Genomic DNA, 27633 nt, shown 5'->3' on the forward strand with positions numbered 1-27633 from the left:
CCATGAATAAATAAAAAGAACAATTGCCCTGCATTCTAACCTTTGCTCGGTCTGATTGCTTTTGTAGCTTTCCTTTTTACAGAACCTGACTGATCTTGCCACCTCACTCCATTTTTTTGTAATCTGCTTGCAATCACAATAGAAAGAAAGGCATATGCCTGACCACCCATGAGAAGTGCCCAGGACCAGAGGCATCTCAACAGAATGAGCGCGAGGTGTTTATTGACTGCTTCGACGGGCTAATGAATTGTTTATCATTTGCGGTCTGTGGGAAACAACAACAAAGTCTAGCTCATTAATATTTTAAACCACCTTAACTACAAATTCGTTATGTGGAAAAATGGTCAAAAAAATACCAGGTGCACCCAAGGAAGCATTCAACGTTAGGGCTACTCAGGCATTTACGTCTCTTAGTGATGCCATTGGGTCTGCTGCCCGAACTTACCTTGGGACTAGGAGCCTCTACATTATCTGCCAAAGTGAGCTCTATCTGCAGTTGTGGATGTCAGCGGGTGGGCGCATAGCACTTCTTATGCAGCCTAACCTGCCTGATATGTTGGGCCTGTGCTTCTTCTTCCAACCAGCTCAGGTAGGGGGATTCCTATTGGAAAACCCATTGGGACCAGAAATTAAGCTGGTAGCATTTCATCAACAACAACAACAACAACTTGTATTTATATAGCGCCTTTAACGTAGTAAAACATCCCAAGGCGCTGCACAGGAGTATTTTAAGACAAAAAATTTGACACCGATCCACATAAGGATAAATTAGGGCAGATGACCAAAAGCTTGGTCAAAGAGGTAGGTTTTAAGGAGCGTCTTAAAGGAGGAAAGAGAGGTAGCGAGGCGGAGAGGTTTAGGCAGGGAATTCCAGAGCTTAGGGCCTAGGCAACAGAAGGCACGGCCACCAAAGGTTGAGCGATTATAATCAGGGATCCTCAAGAGGGCAGAATTAGAGGAGCGCAGATATCTCGGGGGGGGCGGGGTGGTTGTGGGGCTGAAGGAGATTACAGAGATAGGGAGGGGCGAGGCCGTGGAGGGATTTGAAAACAAGGATGAGAATTTTGAAATCGAGGCGCTGCTTAACCGGGAGCCAATGTAGGTCAGCGAGCACAGGGGAGATGGGCGAATGGGACTTGGTGTGAGTTAGCACACGGGCAGCCGAGTTTTGGATGACCTCAAGTTTCCGTAGGGTGGAATGTGGGAGGCCATTCTATTTCTCATTAGAACTGGGACAATGACTTATGAGAACCTAAGTGACAGCAGAAAGGAGGCCTTCTAAGTCCCTACCAGTGCCTAGCAGTCAGACTGTTCATTTCACATTGGTGGAAGTAAGATACCAGCCTCTGCGTGCCTGAACATGGGGAAATGACCTGCGGGATGTTCCCACTCCAAATTAATGGCCCAGAAATTAGTGTCCCAACGCGCGAGTAAGCACCGTGTACTCACGCGTGGGACCGATGGAATTGCCGGTTTTCAGCATGCACAGCGCATGCGTGGGAAACCGACATTTCCGATCCTCTGAACCAAGGGGTTCAGAGGTCGAACGCGTGCGCGCAGGAGTCTGCGCGTGCACGTTGAACTTCCTTTTTTTTCCAGGTTTGCCCGTGCGTGAAGGCCTCCACTTTTTACACTTTAAAAAAGCAGACGTAAGGACTTAATTTTAAAAGGTAAGTGGCCTATTAATTAAAATTAGAATTTTTTTTCCACAGGTTTATTATTTTTAAAGACTTTACAGTAAGGTAAGTGTATTTTTAGCCCCGATTTTTTATAAAATTATTTTTTTCAAAAATTTAAATTATTGTTTAAAATAGTTATTTAAAGTTATTTATAGTTCATTTAAATAGTGTGATTTTTAAAATATTTTATTTCAAGTTTAAGTACTGTTTTGGGCGCCCGGAGTTTTCATGAGTTTGACAGTTCTTACTGTCAAACTCATGAATGAACTTTTGCATCCTCCGATTGGTTGCCCAGTGCTCACGTGATCCCAGCCGACGCATCGCACTAAGTACGCCGCTGGGTCACGCAAGCACAGCGCGCCAGGAGCTGAACCGGGCCACAGACAGGAAATCCATGCAAACCCAAGCTTCAACTGCCGGCGCGTTAGATAAGTGTAGGTCGGGGGCTTGCACCCGCGGGAAGCCACCGACACGAATTTCTGGGCCAATATTTGAATAAAGCTTCTGGCTGTTTGAGGCAAGCACCTTCAATATCAATGTTTCAGCTGACCGGAAATTACGTGTAACATAACGTTGGATCGCCACCCCCTTAGGATTGGCAAATCTAGGCCTATGGGTTTCCAATAGGCTGCGCGGCAGATGAAACATTTTTACAGCGAAAGTATCTGCCATGTCATTACTTCACATTGTTTTCAGTTGGGTGGTTTCTGTTCTCTCTTATATTTACTTGTAGATGTTGTTTATAATAAGATCCCATTAACACACTTTATTATATCAAGCATGCTTTAATGTCCTTTTTAGCTACTTTGACTTCATGTCCATACTTAGTAGCTGCTAATTTTAACTGGAATGACATGGATTGCCTGCAGGTATTTTCCGTGTATTTATCAAGCCCTTGGAGTAACTGAAAGAGACAGGCTCCCATTTGTCGGCCTATTAGAATGATCAGGAATCACATCTGTTTACCTCATCTCTTTAAAATAAAAGCCTTTTCAAAAACCCGTCTTGGTTCATGGCTTTTTGACTCCGAATGGACTTTTCAATCCATGCAGTAAAAGTAAAAACCAGCGGGTTAATTTGCTCCGTGCGTTATTGTTAGTGCTAATCGCGTGTTAAAGCCGTTCATTAGTGTTGATGCAGTGGTCCCTAACTTTTGCCTATGCTCATAAAGTCGCAGTGGCTTTACCTCAGAAAATAATAAAATGTTTTCCTCGCGTTGAATGCAAGCTTACAATGACATTATTGCAACTTTTATTTATGTGACTACAGACCATTAAACCTGGCAACTTTGCAAGCGCCCCTGCTGGTTTTGTGGGTAACTACACCAAGTGGGCACTGAATTAGATGACCTCCCACCAAGATAGCAACTGGACTCAGTGTCAGGCCGGGAAAATTCAGCCGCGGTTCCCACTCCTGACAACTAACCACTGATCCCTGCTACAACGTGCGGTAGCGAGTCAACAGCCCGTTCTACATCTCGAGTGATTCTTATTTCCGTTGCGTTGAATGGAAATAAGGATTGGGGGGAGTTGTGTGTCTGTGGCTGTTGGGTGAGAACGGGATCAGGCTCATCTGTGACTACCCTCCGCGATCAAATAGAAACATAGAAAAATAGGAGCAGGAGTAGGCTTTTTGGCCCTTCGAGCCTGCTGCGCCATTCAATATGATCATGCCTGATTCTCTATCTCAATACCATATTCCCACTCTCTCCCCATATCTGTGGTGTATGTAACCTGTTCCACCTTAAGAGAACTACCTTAAGAGATGTACTACTTTCTCTTGGCTGCTGTATACTGTAATACCGGTGGTGACCACACCGGTATATAAGTGTCGTGTAGGGATTTGCTGGGCAGTTCAGCCCTGACCTCCGAATAGTAAAGACCTGTTAAAAGTTATTCTTGTTGTCTGTGTACAGTGATTGATCCTAAACATAACTGGGACACACAGACTCAACAGTGGCGACGAGTCCGATCTTACCCTGCGGCAGTTTTACATCCAAGGCAGCTTCGTCCTCAGAACGGGCGTCGAGAAGAGGCATCCGCCCTCATCATCCTGCTGAGCACCATCGCACGGGAGGCATCGAGAACCCGGGTTAAAAAAAAAAAATTCTGACCACGAAGCCCTCCATCAGCGACAGGCAGTGATCATCCCTTCTACCACGGTGGTGGGTAAGCCGATCAGCGACACGAGCAGAAAGTCGGCCGCGTTGGCTGTGGAGTAGGGGAGGGAAAACGGAGGAATAAGGGCGGAGAACTCGACCACGGCCGGTAAAAAGGGCCGCGCTGCAATCGAGGCCGAGAGGCGCAGCGACTGGGGCAGCTTAAGGCACGAGAGCCGCGGAGAAATCAAACGCAGCCGGTGTGAAGGACCGGGCTGCAAGCGGGGCTGCGAGGCAAAGCAGCGTCAGGGAATTGAGAACCGCTGGGGAGGCGAGAACGGCAGCAGCACGGCAATCGCCATTGCAGCCAGCGGGGGAATAAGGCAAACGCGGGAATCCGCCATTGTAGTCGGCGGGGGAAGAAGACGAGCGCGGGAAAGACCGCCAAGCACGGGAAGCCGCCATTTTAGTAGGCGGGGGAAGAAGACAAGCGCGGGAAGCCGCCATTTTGAAAAAAAACAAATTTAAAAACTTGCAAGGATGCCTAAACATGGGAGCATTAATACCTTTGATAGTGACATCGAAGATTGGACCACGTATGTAGAACGCATGGAAGTTTATTGTAAAGCAAATAAGGTACCAGATGATGAGAAAGCATTAACCTTATTAAGCTCAATGGGTGCAAAGACATACGGGCTATTGAAGCACCTTCTATCACCAAATAAACCGGCGGATCAGACTTTCGCGAATATTGTTACTGTCCTGAAAAATCATTTAAACCCCACGCCGCTGATGATAGCGGAACGATTTAAATTTTACAGAAGAACGCAGCTGAAAGACGAAAGCAACGCTGAATTTTTAATTGAACTGCGTAAGCTATCGAAGTACTGTCAGTTTGGAACAGGACTAGCAGATGCGCTGAGAGATAAATTTGTGTGTGGATTGTTAAAAGAAGGAACACAAAAGCGACTGCTTGAGGAGAATGATCTTATGCTTGATAAAGCTGTCACTATTGCAGCATCGCAAGAAGCCGCAGCGAGAGGTACGGTGGAAATGCAGCTACGGTCACCGGAACTCAGCACCAATCAAATGGTCTTGGGTACAGTAAAATGTTATCGTTGTGGAAAGACAACGCACGATCAGAACCAGTGCTGGTTCAAAAATCAGGAATGCAGAAAATGTGGCAGGCTTGGTCACATAGCTAAAGTATGCCGGTCAGGAAAGAAGACCAGCAACAAAAAGTCACCGCAGGAAAAGTACAGAAAGGTACACAAGGTGACAGAGAACAGTTTGAACGAACAGAAGTCAGATTCAGACTCCAGCAGTAATGAACTGGGTAGTCTAAGAGTACACAATGTTGGTAAGGAAGCAGACCTCCAAACAATTTGGGTCACACTTCAGATAGCAGGAGTCCAAGTGAAGATGGAATTGGACACTGGATCGGCATTGACGGTCATGAATAAGAAAGATTACAAAAGGTTATTCCCACATATTCCCCTACGGGATACGGAGATTGTATTGAAAACATACACGGGGCAAAGAGTATACCCCATCGGGAAGATAGAGGTAAAGGTGGTCCACAAGGGCAAAGAAAGCCGAGGAATGGACTTATATGTGCTACCTGAGGGAGGTCCACCACTACTGGGACGGGAGTGGATTAGGAAAATGAATATGGACTGGCATTCCTTAAAAGCACTAACGGTAGATTCCGGTACAAAAGATGTCAAACCTAAAGGATTGTCCAGAATATTGGGCGATGCTAAAGAGGTGTTCCAACAGGGACTGGGAACACTGAGAGGAATTACGGCAAACATCAAGGTTGAAGAACATGCAAACCCGAAATTTTTCAAAGCCAGACCGGTACCTTATGCAATACGACCTGCTGTGGGAGCTGAGCTGGAAGGGCTAGAATGTTCAGGAGTACTGTCTAAGGTAGACTGGAGTGAGTGGGCCACACCCATTGTCCCCGTCATGAAGCATTCATCGAGCAACAAGCTGGGGGAACCGGGGAAGGTTCGCATCTGTGGAGATTTCAAGATCACTGTTAATCCGGTGCTTCACACGGTGCAGTATCCGCTTCCGCGGATTGAGGATATCTTCGCTTCGTTGTCTGGCGGGAAACACTTCACCAAGATAGACCTGGCGCAGGCGTACTTACAGATGGAAGCTGAGGAAGAGTCACGCCAGTATCTCACGATCAACACGCATAGAGGCTTGTACCGGTATAATAGACTGGTTTTTGGAGTGGCATCGGCTCCGGCAATTTGGCAGAGGGCCATGGAGCAGGTATTACAGGGAATTCCAGGTACAAAATGTTACCTGGACGATATTCTGATTACAGGAGATGATGACGAGGAACACCTTGGAAACCCGAAATTTTTCAAAGCCAGACCGGTACCTTATGCAATACGACCTGCTGTGGGAGCTGAGCTGGAAGGGCTAGAACGTTCAGGAGTACTGTCTAAGGTAGACTGGAGTGAGTGGGCCACACCCATTGTCCCCGTCATGAAGCGTTCATCGAGCAACAAGCTGGGGGAACCGGGGAAGGTTCGCATCTGTGGAGATTTCAAGATCACTGTTAATCCGGTGCTTCACACGGTGCAGTATCCGCTTCCGCGGATTGAGGATATCTTCGCTTCGTTGTCTGGCGGGAAACACTTCACCAAGATAGACCTGGCGCAGGTGTACTTACAGATGGAAGCTGAGGAAGAGTCACGCCAGTATCTCACGATCAACACGCATAGAGGCTTGTACCAGTATAATAGACTGGTTTTTGGAGTGGCATCGGCTCCGGCAATTTGGCAGAGGGCCATGGAGCAGGTATTACAGGGAATTCCAGGTACAAAATGTTACCTGGACGATATTCTGATTACAGGAGATGATGACGAGGAACACCTTGCAAACTTGGAACTGGTGCTCACCAGATTGAAAGAATATGGTCTTCGAGTTAATCGCCAGAAATGTGAATTCTTTCAGAAGCGGATCTCGTACTGTGGTCATGTCATTGACCAGGAGGGGCTTCATAAGTCTCCTGACAAGATCGAAGCTGTTGTGAAGGCTCCCGCTCCGGATAATGTATCCCAATTGAGGTCGTTTCTAGGGTTGATTAACTATTACCATAATTTTCTGCCAAATTTATCCACGGTGCTGCACCCGCTGAACGCTCTTTTGCAGAAGGGAGTACCATGGAAGTGGAGCGAGGACTGTAAGAGGGCCTTTCGCGAAAACAAGGCATTGATCACCTCAGAGGAAGTGTTGGCTCACTTCAACCCAACGCTGTCTATTCGTTTGGCTTGTGATGCTTCTCCATATGGTATTGGGGCAGTACTCTCACACAAGTTGCCAAATGGCCAGGAGAGGCCAGTTGCGTTCGCATCCAGATCATTGACCTCCGCTGAGCGCAACTATGCTCAGATAGATAGGGAGGCTCTCAGCCTTGTGTGGGGAGTAAAGAAGTTTAATCATTACCTGCAGGGCCAAAAGTTTACGCTTCTGACAGACCACCAGCCGTTGGTATCCATTTTTAACCCTAAGAAGGGTGTTTCGGTGATGACAGCACAGAGACTCCAGAGATGGTCCCTTTTCCTAGGGGCACATCAATATCAGATAGAATTCAAAGGTACAAAGCAGCATGGTAATGCTGATGGGCTGTCGCGCCTGCCACTACCTACAGAGGAGGAGGCACCGACGGTTGACCCTGTTGAGTTGTTTCACTCGACCATCATCGAATGTTTACCAGTCACCAATGCAAGTATTGAAAGAGAAACCAGGAACGACCCGACACTGTCCAGGGTCTACGAAGTGACAGTGAAGGGATGGCCAGCACATGGTGATCCACTGTTACCGGCATTCTCAGCAAGACGGGAACAGCTGTCCGTCTGTCAAGGAACATTGATGTATGGAACAAGGGTGATTATTCCTCCTAAGTTAAGAGAGAGAGTTCTAAAGGAACTGCATGAAGGTCATCTGGGGGGAGTCAAGATGAAAAGCCTTGCTAGAGCTTATGTGTGGTGGCCGGGTATCGACCAACAGATAGAGGATCTGACGAAAAGCTGCTCAGGGTGCCAAAAAGTGCAAAATGCACCTCCAATTGCACCGCTGCATCCATGGGAATGGCCTTCAACCCCATGGCAACGTGTACATATTGACTTTGCTGGTCCTTTCATGGACTCCATGTTTTTAATTGCGGTGGATGCGCATTCTAAATGGCCAGAAGTGATTAAGATGACTACCACTACCTCGGAAAAGACGATCGCGGTGTTAAGAACGATATTTGCAAGAAATGGATTGCCAGAACAAATATGTTCAGACAACGGACCGCAGTTCGTGTCAGAAGAATTCCAGAGATTCATGAAGAAGAATGGGGTGAAACATTATACCTCTGCCCCATATCATCCGGCTACAAACGGGTTGGCCGAGAGATTTGTACAAACGTTCAAAAAAGCGATAAAGGCCATGAGCGAAGATCAGATTCCACTACAACACAAGGTGGACAAATTCCTACTGGCATATCGAAACGCCACCCATGCAGTGACAAACCAAAGTCCTGCCATGATGTTCTATAACAGGAGGTTGCGGTCCAGGTTGGACTTGTTAAAACCAAATGTGCGGAGGGAAGTTGAAAACAAACAGTTCCAGCATATAAATAACAAGACCACTCGGAGTTTCGAAATAGGACAACCAGTGTTAGCCCGGGATTATAAAAACGAGAAATGGCAATCTGGAACAATTCGGGCCAGACAAGAACCCCTGATGTACACGGTAGATGTTGGTGAAAATGTAATACGGCGTCATGCTGACCAACTGGTAGAATCGAGAACAAGGGTCGAACCCATGGTTACGGCAGAGACAACCGTGGAAGAAGTTAGTGAACCTGAAGCATCTACCTCAGAAGTGAATGTACCTGATGATGATGTCCAATCCATAAGAGACCAACTAGATGAGTCACCCCAGCAACGAGAATCAGAGACCCCTGAAAGGCGTTATCCAACTCGAATCAGGAGGCCTCCTCAGAGACTGAATCTTTGAACTGTTTTGCATGAAGTTGTATATATATATATGTTATTATGTTATGTTAAATGGGGATATAACTGTTAAGCTAAAAAGGGAGGATTGTGGTGTATGTAACCTGTTCCACCTTAAGAGAACTACCTTAAGAGATGTACTACTTTCTCTTGGCTGCTGTATACTGTAATACCGGTGGTGACCACACCGGTATATAAGTGTCGTGTAGGGATTTGCTGGGCAGTTCAGCCTGACCTCCGAATAGTAAAGACCTGTTAAAAGTTATTCTTGTTGTCTGTGTACAGTGATTGATCCTAAACATAACTGGGACACACAGACTCAACAATACCCATTGATGCCCTTTGTGTCTAGAAATCTATCTATCTCCTTCTTAAATATATTCAGTGACTTGGCCTCCACAGCCTTCTGTGGTAGAGAATTCCACAGGTTCGCCACACTCTGAGTGAAGAAATTTCTCCACATCTCAGTCGTAAATGTCCTACCCCGTATCCTGAGACTGTGACCCCTCGTTCTAGAGCTCCCAGCCAGGGGGAACATCCTCCCTGCATCCAGTCTGTCTAGCCCTGACAGAATTTTATACGTTTCAATGAGATCCCCTCTCATTCTTCTAAACTCTACTGAATACAGGCCTAGTCGACCCAATCTCTCCTCATACGACAGTCCTGCCATCCCTGGAATCAGTCTGGTGAACCTTCGCTGCACTCCCACTATGGCAAGTATATCCTTTCTTAGGTAAGGAGGCCAAAACTGCACCCAGTATTCCAGGTCGACGTGGGTCACTCGTGAAGAATGGCCACTTGAGCGAGCTTACCGAACACGGGCATGCCCTGTGGAGCAGTGTTCCAGCTCTAGTCAGTACCCATGGGAGAGAGGGAACAGAGAATTGGAACAACGCTAACCACCTTGGTTTCACTTATATCTCTATATAAGTTATCTAAACAGCAATATAGAATATTCAGGCATGTGCTTAAACAAACATGGAGCAAGGTAACTGGTAAGAAAAAAAACACAGGAAAGTCATGTTGAAGATACATAAATAATTAAAATGCAGATTGCACCATAAAAGAGCATTAGATTTAAAATTCAATATATTCATGACTGCAATGACATTTTTAAACCGCAGATTTGGAGATAATGTTATGTTAACTGGAACAAAACTTCATAATTGAACTGATTTGCTGAAATAAATTTTAACTGCAGGAAGCCTGAGATTTCCATTGGTAAAGGGCAATGGGGTAATGTTAACTCCCTGGTGGAATCCGGGCAGGGGGCACGTTTAAAAAGAAGCGGGGGACTTACCCGCTGGCCTCCCGCTCAGATCCCACCACCGTAATTTTAAATTGTAGGCACCAAGGACACCCGTCCGAAGCTGCCTTCATTAAATAAGCCGACCAGGCCCCGGCGACATTATTGAGACCCGGCTGTCATTTTAGCCTGAGCAAGGAACATAAGAATATAAGAAATAGGATTAGGATCAGACCATACCGCCCCTCGAGCCTGCTCCGCCAATCAATAAGCTCATGGCTGATCTTCTACCTCAACTCCATTTTCCCACCCTATTTCCATATCCCTTGATTCCCTTAGTGTTCATAAATCTATCGATCTCAGCCTTGAATATATTCAACGACTGAGCATCCACAGCCCTCTGGGATAGAGAATTCCAAATATTCACAACTGAGTGAAGAAATTTCTTCTCATCTCAGTCTTAAATGGCTGCCCCTTATCCTGAGACTATGCCTCCTAGTTCTAGGAAGCGGGTGATCCTTTCCCACCAGACTCAAGCGGACCAGAGGCTAATCACTGGGCGAAGGGGCCCCTCAAAGTAAGTATGTACTTCAGCCAACTGCAGTTGTACAGGGCCTTGGTGAGACCACATCTTGAGTATTGTGTGCAGTTTTGGTCGGATGTTCTTGCCATGGAGGGAGTGCAGCGAAGATTCACCAGGCTGATACCTGGGATGGCAGGAATGACGTATGAGGAGAGATTGGGTCGATTGGGCTTATACTCGCTGGAGTTTAGAAGAATGAGAGGGGATCTCATCGAAACTTAGAAAATTCTAACAGGACTAGACAGACTAGATGCAGGAAGGATGTTCCCGATGGTCGAGGAGTCCAGAACCAGGGGTCACAGTCCAAGGATAAGGGGTAAGCCATTTAGGACAGAGATGAGGAAGAATTTCTTCACCCAGAGAGTGGTGAACCTGTGGAATTCTCTACCAAAGAAGACAGTTGAAGCCAATTCATTAAATATATTCAAGAAGGAGTTGGGTATGTTTCTTAAGGCTAAAGGGATCAAGGGATATGGCGAGAAGGCAGGAACAGGGTACTGAATTTGGATGATCAGCCATGATCTCATTGAATGGTGGAGCAGGCTCAAGGGACCGAATGGCCTACTCCTGCTCCTATCTTCTATGTTTCTATGTTTCTATATTTCTTCACTTTGTAGGGTCTGGAGGAACAGGAATGCTACTCTGGGCCCCACAAGGAAGGTCCGGGCCTTCTATGCCTGGAAACCCACCCCCTCCTTCACGAAGCACTGACTGTCCGGGAACCCCAACCCACCATCCCCACACTTAACCTTGGGCCTGGCGGGAGGCCGCTGAGCCACCCAACTTTCCGCTGCTTTCTGCCGACATCCCGGAGTTTTGGTCGGGAAGTCTGCCAGCATGTTAATGAAGCCCTGCCGTTAAAATCCAGAGGGGTTCACTAGGCCGCCTTCCTGCCTCGGAGTTGAAATTCTCCTCACAGTATTTAAAACAAAGTGCACAGACAGTTTGAAATGCAAATCTCTGTTTTAACTGCAATCAGTTCTCTTAAATTCCGAAAGTGCATCATAAATCTAAAGGTCCACTCCCTCCACCACCAGCGTACCGTGGCTGCAGTGTGCACTAACTACAAGATGCACTGCAGCAACTCGCCAAGACATCTTCCGCAGCACCTCCCAAACCCCGCGACCTCTTCCACCTAGAAGGACACGGGCACCCGGTGCATGGGAACACCATCACTTCCAAGTACCCCTCCATATCACACACCAGCCTGACTTGGACATATATCACTGTTCCTTCATCGTCGCTGTTGAGTCTGTGTGTCCCAGTTATCCTTATTATAAATCACTGGACACAGACAACAAGAATAACTTTAACAGGTCTTCACTATTCGGAGGTCAGGGCTGAACTGCCCAGCAAATCACTACACAACGTTTATATACCGGTGTGGTCACCACCGGTATTACAGTATACAGCAGCCAAGAGAAAGTAGTACATCTCTTAAGGTAGTTCTCTTAAGGTGGAACAGGTTACATACACCACAATCCTCCCTTTTTAGCTTAACAGTGTATATCCCCATTTAACATAACATAATAACATATATATATATATATACAACTTCATGCAAAACAGTTCAAAGATTCAGTCTCTGAGGAGGCCTCCTGATCCGAGTTGGATAACGCCTTTCAGGGGTCTCTGATTCTCGTTGCTGGGGTGACTCATCTAGTTGATCTCTTATGGATTGGACATCATCATCAGGTACATTCACTCCTGAGGTAGATGCTTCAGGTTCACTAACTTCTTCCACGGTTGTCTCTGTCGTAACCATGGGTTCGACCCTTGTTCTCGATTCTACCAGTTGGTCAGCATGACGTCGTATTACATTTTCACCAATATCTACCGTGTACATCAGGGGTCCTTGTCTGGCCCGAATTGTTCCAGATTGCCATTTCTCATTTTTATAGTCCCGGGCTAACACTGGTTGTCCTATTTCGAAACTCCGAGTGGGCTTGTTATTTATATGCTGGAACTGTTTGTTTTCGACTTCCCTCCGCACATTTGGTTTTAACAAGTCCAACCTGGACCGCAACCTCCTGTTATAGAACATCATGGCAGGACTTTGGTTTGTCACTGCATGAGTGACGTTTCGATATGCCAGTAGGAAATTGTCCACCTTGTGTTGTACTGGAATCTGATCTTCGCTCATGGCCTTTATTGCTTTTTTGAACGTTTGTACAAATCTCTCGGCCAACCCGTTTGTAGCCGGATGATATGGGGCAGAGGTATAATGTTTCACCCCATTCTTCTTCATGAATTTCTGGAATTCTTCTGACACGAACTGCGGTCCGTTGTCTGAACATATTTGTTCTGGCAATCCATTTCTTGCAAATATCGTTCTTAGCACCGCGATCGTCTTTTCCGAGGTAGTGGTAGTCATCTTAATCACTTCTGGCCATTTAGAATGTGCGTCCACCGCAAATAAAAACATGGAGTCCATGAATGGACCAGCAAAGTCAATATGTACACGTTGCCATGGGGTTGAAGGCCATTCCCATGGATGCAGCGGTGCAATCGGAGGTGCATTTTGAACTTTTTGGCACCCTGAGCAGCTTTTCGTCAGATCCTCTATCTGTTGGTCGATACCCGGCCACCACACATAAGCCCTAGCAAGGCTTTTCATCTTGACTCCCCCCAGATGATCTTCATGCAGTTCCTTTAGAACTCTCTCTCTTAACTTAGGAGGAATAATCACCCTTGTTCCATACGTCAATGTTCCTTGACAGACGGACAGCTGTTCTCGGCTTGCTGAGAATGCCGGTAACAGTGGATCACCATGTGCTGGCCATCCCTTCACTGTCAATTCGTAGACCCGGGACAGTGTCGGGTCGTTCCTGGTTTCTCTTTCAATACTTGCATTGGTGACTGGTAAACATTCGATGATGGTCAACCGTCGGTGCCTCCTCCGCTGTAGGTAGTGGCAGGCGCGACAGCCCATCAGCATTACCATGCTGCTTTGTACCTTTGAATTCAATCTGATATTGATGTGCCCCTAGGAAAAGGGACCATCTCTGGAGCCTCTGTGCTGTCATCACCGAAACACCCTTCTTAGGGTTAGAAATGGATACGAACGGCTGGTGGTCTGTCAGTAGCGTAAACTTTTGGCCCTGCAGGTAATGATTAAACTTCTTTACTCCCCACACAAGGCTGAGAGCCTCCCTATCTATCTGAGCATAGTTGCGCTCAGCGGCGGTCAATGATCTGGATGCGAACGTGACTGGCCTTTCCAAGCCATTTGGCAACTTGTGTGAGAGTACTGCCCCAATACCATATGGAGAAGCATCACAAGCCAAACGAATAGGCAGCGTTGGGTTGAAGTGAGCCAACACTTCCTCTGAGGTGATCAATGCCTTGCTTTTGCGAAAGGCCCTCTTACAGTCCTCGCTCCACTTCCATGGTATTCCCTTCTGCAAAAGAGCATTCAGCGGGTGCAGCACCGTGGATAAATTTGGCAGAAACTTATGGTAATAGTTAATCAACCCTAGGAACGACCTCAACTGGGATACATTATCCGGAGCGGGAGCCTTCACAACAGCTTCGGTCTTGTCAGGAGACTTATGAAGCCCCTCCTGGTCAATGACATGACCACAGTACGAGATCCGCTTCTGAAAGAACTCACATTTCTGGCGATTAACTCGAAGTCCATATTCTTTCAATCTGGTGAGCACCAGTTCCAAATTTGCAAGATGTTCCTCATCATCATCTCCTGTAATCAGAATATCGTCCAGGTAACATTGTGTGCCTGGAATTCCCTGTAATACCTGCTCCATGGCCCTCTGCCAAATTGCTGGAGCCGATGCCACTCCAAAAACCAGTCTATTATACCGATACAAGCCTCTATGCGTGTTGATCGTGAGATACTGGAGTGACTCTTCCTCAACTTCCATCTGTAAGTACGCCTGTGCCAGGTCTATCTTGGTGAAGTGTTTCCCGCCAGACAACGAAGCGAAGATATCCTCAATCCGCGGAAGCGGATACTGCACCGTGTGAAGCACCGGATTAACAGTGATCTTGAAATCTCCACAGATGCGAACCTTCCCCGGTTCCCCCGGCTTGTTGCTCGATGAACGCTTCATGACGGGAACAATGGGCGTGGCCCACTCACTCCAGTCCACCTTAGACAGTACTCCTGAACGTTCTAGCCCTTCCAGCTCAGCTTCCACAGCAGGTCGTATCGCATAAGGTACCGGTCTGGCTTTGAAAAATTTCGGGTTTGCATGTTCTTCAACCTTGATGGTTGCCGTAATTCCTCTCAGTGTTCCCAGTCCCTGTTGGAACACCTCTTTAACATCGTCCAATATTCTGGACAATCGTTTAGGTTTGACATCTTTTTTACCGGAATCTACCGTTAGTGCTTTTAAGGAATGCCAGTCCATATTTATTCTCCTGATCCACTCCCGTCCCAGTAGTGGTGGACCTCCCTCAGGTAGCACATATAAGTCCATTCCTCGGCTTTCTTTGCCCTTGTGGACCACCTTTACCTTTATCTTTCCGATGGGGTATACTCTTTGCCCCGTGTATGTTTTCAATACAATCTCCGTATCCCGTAGGGGAATATGTGGGAATAACCTTTTGTAATCTTGCTTATTCATGACCGTCAATGCCGATCCAGTGTCCAATTCCATCTTCACTTGGACTCCTGCTATCTGAAGTGTGACCCAGATAGTTTGGAGGTCTGCTTCATTACCCACTTTGTGTACTCTTAGACAACCCAGTTCCTTACTGCTGGAGTCTGAATCTGACTTCTGTTCATCCGAACTGTTCTCTGTCACCTTGTGTACCTTTCTGCACTTTTCCTGCGGTGACTTTTTGTTGCTGGTCTTCTTTCCTGACCGGCATACTTTAGCTATGTGACCAAGCCTGCCACATTTTCTGCATTCCTGATTTTTGAACCAGCACTGGTTCTGATCGTGCGTTGTTTTTCCACAACGATAACACTTTACTGCACCCAAGGCCATTTGATTGGTGCTGAGTTCCGATGACCTTAGCTGCATTTCCGCAGTGCCTCTCGCTGCGGCTTCGTGCGATGCTGCAATAGTGACAGCTTTATCAAGCGTAAGATCATTCTCTTCTAGCAGTCGCTTTTGTGTTCCTTCTTTTAACAAACCACACACAAATTTATCGCTCAGCGCATCTGCTAGTCCTGTTCTAAACTGACAGTACTTTGATAGTTTACGTAGTTCAATTAAGAATTCAGCGTTGCTTTCTTCTTTCAGCTGCGTTCTGCTGTAAAATTTAAATCATTCCGCTATCAGCAGCGGCGTGGGGTTTAAATGATTTTTCAGGACAGTAACAATATTCGCGAAAGTCTGATCCGCCGGTTTATCTGGTGATACAAGGTGCTTCAATAGCCCGTACGTCTTTGCACCCATTGAGTTTAATAAGGTTAGTGCTTTCTTATCATCTGGTACCTCATTTGCTTTACAATAAACTTCCATGCGTTCTACATACGTGGCCCAATCTTCGACATCGCTATCAAAAGCATTGATGTTACCATGTTTAGGCATCCTTGCAAGTTTCTTTAAATTTTCTTTTTCCCAAAATGGCTGCTTCCCGCGCTTGTCTTCTTCCCCCGCCTACTAAAATGGCGGCTTCCCGCGCTTGGCGGTTTTTCCCGCGCTCGTCTTCTTCCCCCGCCGACTACAATGGCGGCTTCCCGCGTTTGCCTTCTTCCCCCGCTGGCTGCAATGGCGATTGCCGTGCTGCTGCCGTTCTCGCCTCCCCCAGCGGTTCTCAATTCCCCGATGCTGCTTTTTGCTCCCCCGCGGTTCCCGTGGGCATTCACGCTTCCCCTGCTGTTGCGTCTCTCAGCCCCGCTTGCAGGCCGGTCCTTTACACCGGCTGCGGTTGAATTCTCCGCGGTTCTCGTGGCCTTAACGCTGCCCCAGTCGCTGCGCCTCTCGGCCCCGATTGCAGCCCGGCCCTTTTCACCGGCCGCAGTCGAGTTCTCCGCCCTTTTTCCTCCGTTTTCCCTCCCCTACTCCACAGCCAACGCGGCCGACTTTCTGCTCGTGTCGCTGATCGGCTTACCCACCACCGTGGTAGAAGGGATGATCACTGCCTGACGCTGATGGAGGGCTTCGTGGTCAGAATTTTTCTTTTTAACCCGGGTTCTCGATGCCTCCCGTGCAATGTGGTGCTCAGCAGGATGATGAGGGCGGATGCCTCTTCTCGACGCCCGTTCTGAGGACGAAGCTGCCTTGGATGTAAAACTGCCGCAGGGTAAGATCGGACTCGTCGCCACTGTTGAGTCTGTGTGTCCCAGTTATGCTTATTATAAATCACTGGACACAGACAACAAGAATAACTTTAACAGGTCTTTACTACTCGGAGGTCAGGGCTGAACTGCCCAGCAAATCACTACACAACGTTTATATACCGGTGTGGTCACCACCGGTATTACAGTATACAGCAGCCAAGAGAAAGTAGTACATCTCTTAAGGTAGTTCTCTTAAGGTGGAACAGGTTACATACACCACAGTCGCTGGGTCAAAATCCTGGAACTCCCTCCCTAACAGCACTGTGGGACTACCTTCACCACATGGACTGCAGCGATTCAAGAAGGCAGCAACTCACCACCACCTTCTGCAGGGCAATTAGGGATGGACAATAAATGCCGGCATTGCCAGCAACGCCCGCATGCAAACATACAAAATTGATGGGCAGGAAAAGACCATCAAGTCTGCCCCCCAAAAATTATTTTAATAAGTACTGGTGCGTATGCATTAAAACTGCCTTATTTTTTATTTATCACTTTCAAATTTTTACTTTTTGGTTTGTGTGTGTTATGTAGTTACGTCTTAACTGGGATATCATTTTGGTTGATCCTTTATAAATATAAGAAAAGGTTGCAAATGAAATAATTAACTGCAGTGACATCATCAATAATAATTGAAAAGCTTTACAATCTGTGTTGCCTATTTTGATTTTGTACAACTAACTGCTACCCTTCAGAGACATTTAATTAATACAACACATATAAATCAGTGGAGAGACTACTTCCTCTTCTCTCTGCTCTCAGGAGTAGATTGAGCATTTGAAGACTAGCAGATCTATTTGTAAACTGAGGAGCCCTAGTGCCCAAGCACGTTCTTTTTTAGCTACTGTTTCAACAGTAAATGAATGCCCCCTTTACACGGTGGAACTGCTTACACTGGAAGCTATTCCGCAACAGGTTCTGATTCCATGGATGCCACATTTATTCAGAATATACCGCAGGGCAGATTCTGCAACAATGGAACAACTAAAGGAAGAAAGAACTTGCATTTATATAGCACCTTTCACGACCTCAGGTGCTTTGCAGCCAATGAGGTACTTTTGGCGTGTCATCACCATTGTAATGTAGGAAACGCAGCAGCCAATTTGCGCACAGCAAGGTCCCACAAATTTTAGTTGAGGGATAATAATTGGGCAGGGCACCGGGGATAAGTCTTCGAAATAGTGCCATAGGGTTATTTACATTTGCCTGAGAGAGCAGACAGGGCCTGGGTTTAATCTCTCATCTGAAAGACGGCACCTCCGACAGTGTCAGCCAAGATTTTGTGCTCAAGGATCTGGAGTGGGACTTGAACCCACAACTTTCTGACTCAGAGGTGGGAGTGCTACCATTGAGTGGCAACACCAGGCTGCCAATGCATAAGCTCCAGAGATACAGCCAGCAGCAGCTCCCTTTATCGTCCATCCTTAGTTGCCTTGAGAAGGATATGGTGGACCTTTTCCTGAAACCACTACAGTCCTGGTAGTGATGGTGCTTCCCACAATGATGGTAGGTAGGGAATTCTAAGATATTGACCCAGTGATAATGAAAGAACAGTGGTAGATGTCTACATGGCTGATTCTTAACGCCCTTAAGCGACGCAACATTCGCTACGACAAAAATAAATCACGTTACAACTAACGGTGCAGTCCTACTGAAATACCTAAACCATACTGTGAAATAAATAGACTGGAAGCAGAATTTCTGCTTAACTTTCCTTAAAAACAAGCTGCACGTCCTTCACACAATACAAAAAGAAAATACTGCAGATGCTGGAAATCTGAAATAAAAACAGAAAATGCTGGAGATACTCAGCAGGTCAGGCAGCACCTGTGAAGAGGGAAACAGTTAACGTTTCAGGTCGATGACCTTTCGTCAGAACTGGAAAAGAGCAGGAAATGGAACAGATTTTTAAGCAAGTGTGGGAGTTGGGAAAGAGGGGAGGGGATAAAAGAACAAAAGGGAAGGTCTGTGATAGGATAGAAGGCAGGAGAGATTAAGAGACATTAGGAGATATTCAAGGCAAAAGGAGATGGTAATGGGACAGGTTAAGAAACAAAAGATGGCTCTAGATGAAGTGTAAATTGCGCTGGCAGAATGAAAGACAGCTGCCAGGTGGGAGAGAAGAAAAAAAAGTGTGGAAAAAACATATATCCGGTCGCCTGTCACTTTAATTCTCCGCTCCTCTCCCACTCAGACCTCACCATCCCCGGCCTCTTGCATTGTTCCACTGAAGCTCAGCGTAAGCTCGAGGAACAGCACCTCATCTTTCGATTAGGCTCTTTACAGCCTTCTGGACTCAACATAGAGTTCAACAATTTCAGATCATAACCTCGGCCCCTATCATATATATATATATTTTTCCACACTTTTTTTTCTTCTCTCCCACATGGCAGCTGGCTTTCATTCTGCCAGCGCAATTTACACTTCATCCAGAGCCATCTTTTGTTGCTTAACCTGTCCCATTACCATCTCCTTTTGCCTTGAATATCTCCTAATGGCCTAGAAATTGGGTTGGGGCGCCAAAGTGGCGCAAAAGTCGCCTGAGCGCAGGATTTAGCGCAGCGATCGGAGTGATACCGATCGCCAGAAATTCAGTTTCAGTGCCCCTTGAGGGAGACGGGGCGAGGCTCGAGGCGCTCCGCGTCCCTCTTAGGGCGCTGAAACTGATTATCGCAGCGCAACGTGCCGCAGCGCCACATGCTGCGGCACGGCACGCTGCAGTACTGCAGGCCTTCCTCCCACTGTTAAGGGGGAGGTGCCTGCAACAGCGCGATCCCCGCTCGCGAGTGCCGGCAAATGAGCCCGGCACCAAGGAGAAGTGCCGGGCTCTCGGGAAACAGCCGGCAATGCCGCGGGGGGGTGGTTTAGGAGGCCGGGGACGGAGGTGCTGGCAGGCGGCCGCCAAAAAAGCGGCCGCCCCGCACCTCCACCTTAACTTGCGCCACTGCCGGCACAGTAAGGCCCCGTGAACCGGGCACGGGTAGCGAGCGGCGCAACTGCGGCGTTCGCTACCAAATATCACGAACGGGGCACGAATGGGGCGCTGCGCACACCGATGACGCCATCGGTGGCGGCGCAGCGCAAATGCCTAACACCACCATTAGCGCCCCTACTGAATATCGCCAGAGACGCAGCCAGTGGCGCTACAGCCACTGACTGCCTCTTTAGGCGCTAACAGGTGGCGCTACTCACCCAATTTCTCCCCCAATGTCTCTTCACTTCTCCTGCCTTCTATCCTATCACAGACCTTCCCTTTTGTTCTTTCATCCCCTCCCGCCTTTCCCAGCTCCCACACTTGCTTAAAAATCTGTTCCATTTCCTGCTTTTTTCCAGTTCTGACGAAAGGTCATCGACCTGAAACGTTAACTCTGTTTCTCTCTTCACAGATGCTGCCTGACCTGCTGAGTATCTCCAGCATTTTCTGTTTTTATGTCCTTCACACAACCTGCATGACGCAAATTATTTCTATTAATGCAGTTAGTAAGTCGTAATCTATTAAAGATCTTTCCAATCAGCTTAATTCAGTACAACTCCAGAACAACATGCAATTGTAGATATGGCTTCTACACAGCAACTTATTAACATATTGTAGGAATGTCTAGTTCCTATCCAAAAGACTGAGGTCCACTCAGGCGATCAAATCAACGAGGTTTAATGATAAGTAACAGAGTTTAACAGATAACTACAGGAGAACATCGATAATAGGTCTAGTCAGTTCGGAGGCTCTACGAGGACTGCTCGGGCGGTCCCGTGGTTGACGTCATGACATCATCACGTTCTTCCCGCCAGTGGGGGATCACGTGATGAACGGCGTGACGTCATCGTGTTTACCCGCGCTGTTAAAGCAATCACGCTCTGTACAAGTAAACAGTATAAATAAAGATACAGACTCAGGCTGTAGCTAACATGTTGTTAAAGGGAATTATATACAAACGATCTGAGTCCTTTAGTGGCTCCGCCACATGCGCCCCCCCAGAATTGTCTTTAACAGCAAAAGTGCGACGGCGAGGAGCCCTGACAAGCCTGTCCGAGCGACTTCTGTAACCCTGAAGTGGAAGCTGATGGACGGTGGTCGAGCTGGCGGGCAGGTGTGGTGGATCTGGCACGGCGACTGTGGGCGGTCGGCCACGTTTTGGCAGTTGAGCGATCTCGACTGGGCGGTCCATGTCTAAGTGTGCCGGCTTCAACCGGTCAACCGAAATGTGGTCCGGTTTACCTCCGATATCGACCGAAAAGGTTTTGTCTCCCGACTATATGACGCGGAAGGGACCAGTGTAAGGAGGCTTGAGCGGATCCCGGTGAGCGTTGTGGCGGATAAACACGTACTCAGTGCTCTTCAGCTCAGCTGTGACATGGGAGCTCTGTAAACTGTGATGCGACGTAGGCCCTGGAGCGAAACATCTGGCTACCTCCTGGTGGCTGACGAGTTGCTGGGATGCGGACCATGGCTCTGTTGGAGACGGGAAGAAATCCCCTGGTACTCGTAGTGGCTGGCCATATACGAGTTCCGCTGAGGACGATTGCAAATCTTCTTTGGGTGCCGTACGAAGACCCAAAAGGACCCATGGAAGTCTGTCCACCCATCCCGCGCCTTGAAGACTGGCCCGCAGAGCGGCTTTGAGCGACCTGTGGAATCGCTCGCACAGGCCGTTTGCCTGTGGATGATAGGCGGTGGTGCGATGTAGTTTGGTGCTGAGCCCCTGAGCCACAGCGTTCCAGAGCTCAGAGGAAAACTGCGGTCCATGATCGGAAGAGATGTCCGCCGGTACCCCGAAACGAGCAACCTAAGAGGAGATGAAAGCTCTGGCTATGTCTGCCGAAGTGGTGGAAACCAAACGAACAGCCTCTGGCCATCTAGTGGTGCGGTCTATCATTGTGAGGATGTGTGTAAAACCTTGAGAAGGTGGAAGCGGCCCCACGAGGTCCACATTCACGTGGTCGAACCGACGCTCCGGAACAGCGAAAGTGGCCAATGGAGCTTTTACATGGCGCTGTACCTTGGCCTTTTGGCAGACCACGCAGGTGTTGGCCCAGTCGCGGACATCCATGTGCATACCCCTCCAGACGAATTTTGCCGACATCAGCCTTTGCGAGGCCTTCATGCCAGGGTGTGACAACCCGTGTATGGCATCGAACACTTTTCGGCACCAGGCGACTAGTACGATAGGGCGGGGAGCTCCCATGGAGACGTCGCAAAGTAGCGTGGTGCCTGCGGCATGGAATTTGACGTCGGCCGCTTGGAAGCTAGAGGGGCTGGGCCTGTATGATTGGACCTCTGGGTCCGAGGCTTGATCCGCAGCCATGAGGGCATAGTCGATTCCGAGTTGGACTGCGTGAACAGTCGCGCGGGAGAGGCAATCCGCCACCAGGTTGTCTTTACCGGACAAATGCTGAATGTCCGTGGTGAATTCTGAAATGAACGTCAGGTGACGTTGTTGCCGAGCTGACCACGGTTCGGCGGTCTTGGCCATAGCGAATGTTAGTGGCTTGGGGTCTACAAAAGCCGTGAACGGACGTCCCTCTAGTAAGAACCGGAAATGGCGGATGGCTAGAAAAAGGGCCAGCAACTCCCGGTCGAAAGTGCTGTACTTTCTTTCGTTTTGCCGTAGATGACGGCTGAAAAACGCCAGCAGTTGCCACGTCCCATTCACCCACTGTTCCTGCACTATGCCAATTGCGTAGTCCGACGCATCAGTGGTAAGGGCGATGGTGGCACCTGGAAGCGGGTGCGCCAGCATGGTTGCGTTGGCCAAGGCGCCTTTGGTGTCGACGAACGCCCGGTCCATCTCGGCCGTCCAGCTGATCGGATCCTTACCGGACTTGGCCTTGAGGGCCTCGTACAAGGACTGCATAAGCAGAGCCGCCTTAGGGACGAACCGGTGATAAAAATTGACCATCCCGAGGAACTCTTGTAGGGCCTTGACGGTCTGCGGGCACGGGAAAGATGTAACCGCCTCGACCTTCGTCTGTAATGGAATTGCGCCGTCTGATGTGATGCGGTGGCCCAAGAAATCAATCCGCTGCAGGCCGAACTGGCACTTGGCCGGGTTGATAATCAAACCGTGTTGACTGAGGCGTGTAAAGAGGATGCGCAAATGGCAGAAGTGCTCCTCTTTGCTGGGGCTGGCGATGAGGATGTCGTCGAGGTAGACGAAGAGGAATTTTAGGTCCCGAAACACGGAGTCCATCAAGCGCTGGAAAGCCTGTGCAGCGTTCTTCAAGCCAAACGGCATCTGCAGAAATTCAAACAGGCCGAATGGGGTGATGACTGCGGTCTTTGGGACATCTTACGGGTGCACGGGGACCTGGTGGTAACCACGGACGAGGTCGACTTTTGAAAAAAAGGTATTTCCCGCCAAATGGGCCGAGAAATCTTGAATATGCGGGATCGGGTACTGATCAGGAGTAGTGGCGTCGTTCAGGCGTCAGTAGTCGCCGCATGGCTGCCATCCACCGCCGGGTTTCGGAACAATGTGGAGAGGCGAAGACCAGGGACTATTCGACCGACGAATAATCCCCAGCCGCTCCATCGTGTCGAACTCCGCTTTCGCAGCCGCGAGCTTGCCGGGTTCGAGTCATCGGGCCCTTGCGTAAACCGCGGGGCCAGTAGTGGTGATGTGGTGTTCTACACCATGTTTCGTGGCCAAGGAGGAGAAAGTGGGCCTGGTCAGATCTGGGAACTCTCCGAGGAGGCGAGTGAAGTCATCCGGAGGTGGGGGCGCGCAGGAGACAGTGCGCGCCACGGTGTTACCGCGGTAGCACAGAATGGAGTGAAAAGTGGCCGCATTGATCAACCGGCGGTGCTGTACATCCACTAGGAGGCCGTTGGCGCACAAAAAATCCGCCCCGAGGGTGGCTTGAGAGACTTTGGCCGTGATGAAATCCCAGTAAAACCGCTGGCCGCCGAAGCACACCTGGACCCACCGGCTTCCGAAGGTCCGAATGGCCCCGCCATTAGCCGCCTGGAGGGGGGGGCCGTGCCCCCCAACTTGTAGATCAAGATTGGACGCGGATAGGATGCTACACTGCGCCCCGGTGTCACAAAGGAAACGTCGACCAGATAGGGAATCTTTGATGAAGAGGAGTTTTCCCGAATTACCGATTGCCATCGCAGCCGCGGGGCGCTCATTATAACCGGTCCTCCTTCGACAGGGTGGCTGCTGGGTTTTTTTGAGCGAAAAGCTGCAGGGAGGGCGGCAGCATCTTGCTTTCACGCCAAAACGGGCATGGTAGAAGCACAACCCCGCAGGTTATGGGGCTGGAGCGACGTCCGTGGGGGATGGGCGCCTCGTGGCAGCGCAGCACTGCTGTGTCACCGCGAAGATCTTGTCTGCATTGGCAGCCAGCTCTGCGCAGTCGGTGACTTCCGACCTGGCTGGGGCAGCTTGAACTTGCTCCGGTAGCTGGCTGAGGAATAGCTCCCTGAAGAGGAAGCATTCCGGTTCGGAGCCCAGGAACGTGAGCATTTGGCTCATGAGCTCGGACGGCTTGGCGTCCCCGAGGCCGGGCAGATTGAGCAGCTGGCGGGCGCGCTCCGAATTCGTGAGCCCGAAGACCTGTAACAACCGCGCCTTGATCGTATCATACTTGCGGTCTTCTGGTGGATTACCAAGCAGGCTGATGATCCGCGAGGCTGTGGCGCTGTCGAGGGCAGAGACCACGTGATAGTAACGGGTCTGATCCGCAACGATGTTCCTGATGGCGAACTGGGCTTCACCCTGGATGAACCACGCGGCTGGCTGTTGCTCCCAGAACTGTGGTAGCTTTAAAGCAACGGCGTTCGAGTCCATGTTCGGTAACTTCTGCGAAAACCGTTCGCAAAAGTCGGGGTCACCAATGTAGGAATGTCTAGTTCCTATCCAAAAGGCTGAGGTCCACTCAGGCGATCAAATCAACGAGGTTTAATGATAAGTAACAGAGTTTAACAGATAACTACAGGAGAACATTGAATATAGGTCTAGTCAGTTCGGAGGCTCCACGAGGACTGCTCGGGCGGTCCTGTGGTTGACGTCATGACGTCATCGCGTTCTTCCCGCCAGTGGTGGATCACGTGATGAACGGCGTGACGTCATCGCGTTTACCCGCGTTGTTAAAGTAATCACGCTCTGTACAAGTAAACAGTATAAATAAAGATACAGACTCAGGCTGTAGCTAACATGTTGTTAAAGGGAATTATATACAAACGATCTAAGTCCTTTAGTGGCTCCGCCACAATATTTTCTTTCCAAACTTAATTAACAGACTGACCTTTCGAACACTGCCAAGGTAATAATAGGCTTTGGGACTGTATGTCCACAATTTTAATTTAAAAAAAATTATATTCAGTACTAGGTCGTCACTTGGAGTCTAACAAGACTGTAACATATGAGTGGTTTGTCACTGTTCTTTATGACTGAACAATTATCTATGGGGCTAAATTTCCGTTTGGCTCACTTGGTCATTAGAAGTGCAATGGAACACCAGTAAGAACAGCCAAGTGAGGAGACCCAGACCCTGACTGGTCCATGCTGCTCAGACGGAGGATAGGAGGCCTGGTGAAGTCTTCAGCTACTCACGGAGTTATGGGGACATTGTCTAAAGGTAGTCACTCTCCTCTGGGATCAGTCAACTTAAGCCGGAAGAGCTTTGGGACACTTCCTGAGGCTTCAGTAGACCTCACATCAGCTCTCAGCTGGCATCTGTTCAGCTGATGCCTGCTGAGGGGGTATTGGGCGGAATTTGCGGGTTAGCCCAGGAACTCCCCCAAACAGGCCCCTTGATGTAGGGGGCACGTTTGTCTTGGAGGCCAGAGGCAGAGGACCAGATGGTGCAGGTAGGGTGGGTAGAGACGAGGCTGCAGAAGGGTTTGTAAATGAGGACAAGGTCCTTAAATTCGATCCATTGAGGGTCGCAGCACAATGTTGTTCAGTGAGGATGTGAAGTGATGGCTAAGCAGGGTTTGGGTGCCCAACCATAGGGGCGAAAGACATATGTTTCTTGTGTGCTTACCTTTTCAGCAACTTCACTGGTGTGATAGCCACAGGCAATACCATATGCTGGAAAGGTGTCTGTCCAGCCTTTGGCCGTGCAATTCTTGCTGACGTTCCCTTTAAGAAAAAGATTAATGGATTTACCCCTGATCATGTTAGCTGCCTACTTCAACTTCAACAAAACACCACTTGAAACATTGTAAATACATCTAAAATTATTTATTCTCTTCAGATTTTCTTTTAGATTGTTTAAACATTTTCAAAATCATGAGGGGTCTAGACAGAGTAGACAGAGAGAAACTGTTCCCATTGGCGGAAGGGTCAAGAACCAGAGGACACAGATTTAAGGTGATTGGCAGAAGAACCAAAGGCGACATGAGGAAAAACTTTTTTACACACTGAGTGGTTATGCTCTGGAATGCACTGCCTGAAAGGGTGCTAGAGGCAGATTCAATCGTGGCTTTCAAAAGAGAATTGGATAAGTCGTGAAGGAAAAAAATTGCAGGGCTACGTGGAAAGGGCTGGGGGAGTGGGACATGCTGAAGTGCTCTTGCAGAGAGCTGGCATGGGTTTGACAGGCTGAATGGCCTCCTTCTGTGCTGTAACCATTCTATGATTCTACATATATTCGTGGTTGGGCAAGGTCTTCATGAAAAAAAGATTTGTGAACTCTCAGCGAAGGGACATACTAACTCCTAAATCCGATTCTGTAATGTGTGCTTCCATCGAATGAGGATTTACTCTGGGAGCCACACCCCACAATGTTTACCCTTTGGCGTCAGCAACAAATATTCTCAATTTTAGACGACTTAGATACAGGAGTCAAATCCCTTCCAGTCTGTCCTAACGTTTGCTGTATGTAAACTGTATTGAATCACAGTAAACTATTTATATGGGACCGCATTACAACTAAATCATGCACAGCTTCTCCTCCCTCTCCAATTAGGAAGAGAACTCGCAAGTACTTTTTCACGAAGGCCTTGCCCAACTATAGAGGTAAACACCCCGACTAAATAAATGTGACATTTCTATTCCCACTCCCGAATCAGATTGCCAATTATTGCTGAACCATGAGCATCTCTGTGTTATGGGATTTGGTTTGATATGGCCCAACCTCATTTCAGATAGGAACATTGCAAGAAGAGACTTTCATCCAGTTAGTTTTATATCTTTGCCCCACACAATTCCAGTGACAGTGGGCTGGATTTTGTGGGGGATGCGGGGGGGGGGGGGCAGTCAACGGGCGCGATCGGTGGCGGTGTGAAGGAATTCTACCTTATAACCTTTTTAGAAAAATACACTACCTTATAAGGAATTCTACCTTCTTTAAAAACATGACAAGTTGGATTTGGAAATCCGAGCTATGAAAGAATTTTGGCCTTGTTGGGATAGGACAGTTGTTGACCCTGAATAAGTAACCTTATTAAAACAGGACAATGGTCAACCCTGGATAAATGATCTTGATTAAACTTCTTAAGAATGACACATGATGTAATGGATAATGCACAAACAAAGGACATCTGTCCTTTGAACATAAATGGTAAACTCCCAATAACTATTGATGATGCAGCAGTAAGAAGTGCAAGGGTCAGCTAAAAGATGATCAGTGATAATTAACTTGGATCAACAAAAAACCTTATGAAATACAACTGAAAAAGGGTATAAATATTGAAGTCTCGAATGAAATATCAGACTTGCTTTAATTGGGCAAGGCGATTCTCGACTACAGAGGCGGCTCTATAGTCCTTCACTCTTTTGTACCTCGGGGATTGAAGGTAACT

General features: G+C 48.2%; 1 protein-coding gene across 1 annotated transcript in view; it reads right to left on the bottom strand.

Moving 5' to 3' along the window:
* The window catches only part of vipr2 (vasoactive intestinal peptide receptor 2), a 298909-nt gene that overhangs the window by 159091 nt on the left and 112185 nt on the right, over window positions 1-27633 (bottom strand). Inside the window, exon 4 of the mRNA XM_085987570.1 lies at window positions 25872-25969. Within this exon, the coding sequence (XP_085843696.1) occupies window positions 25872-25969 (98 nt within the window). The remainder of the gene's footprint in view (window positions 1-25871; window positions 25970-27633) is intronic.

Source organism: Somniosus microcephalus, chromosome 5 (assembly GCF_052327205.1).
Source record: "Somniosus microcephalus isolate GS21.2 chromosome 5, FLI_Smic_1.0, whole genome shotgun sequence".
NCBI classification, from domain to species: Eukaryota; Metazoa; Chordata; class Chondrichthyes; order Squaliformes; family Somniosidae; genus Somniosus; species Somniosus microcephalus.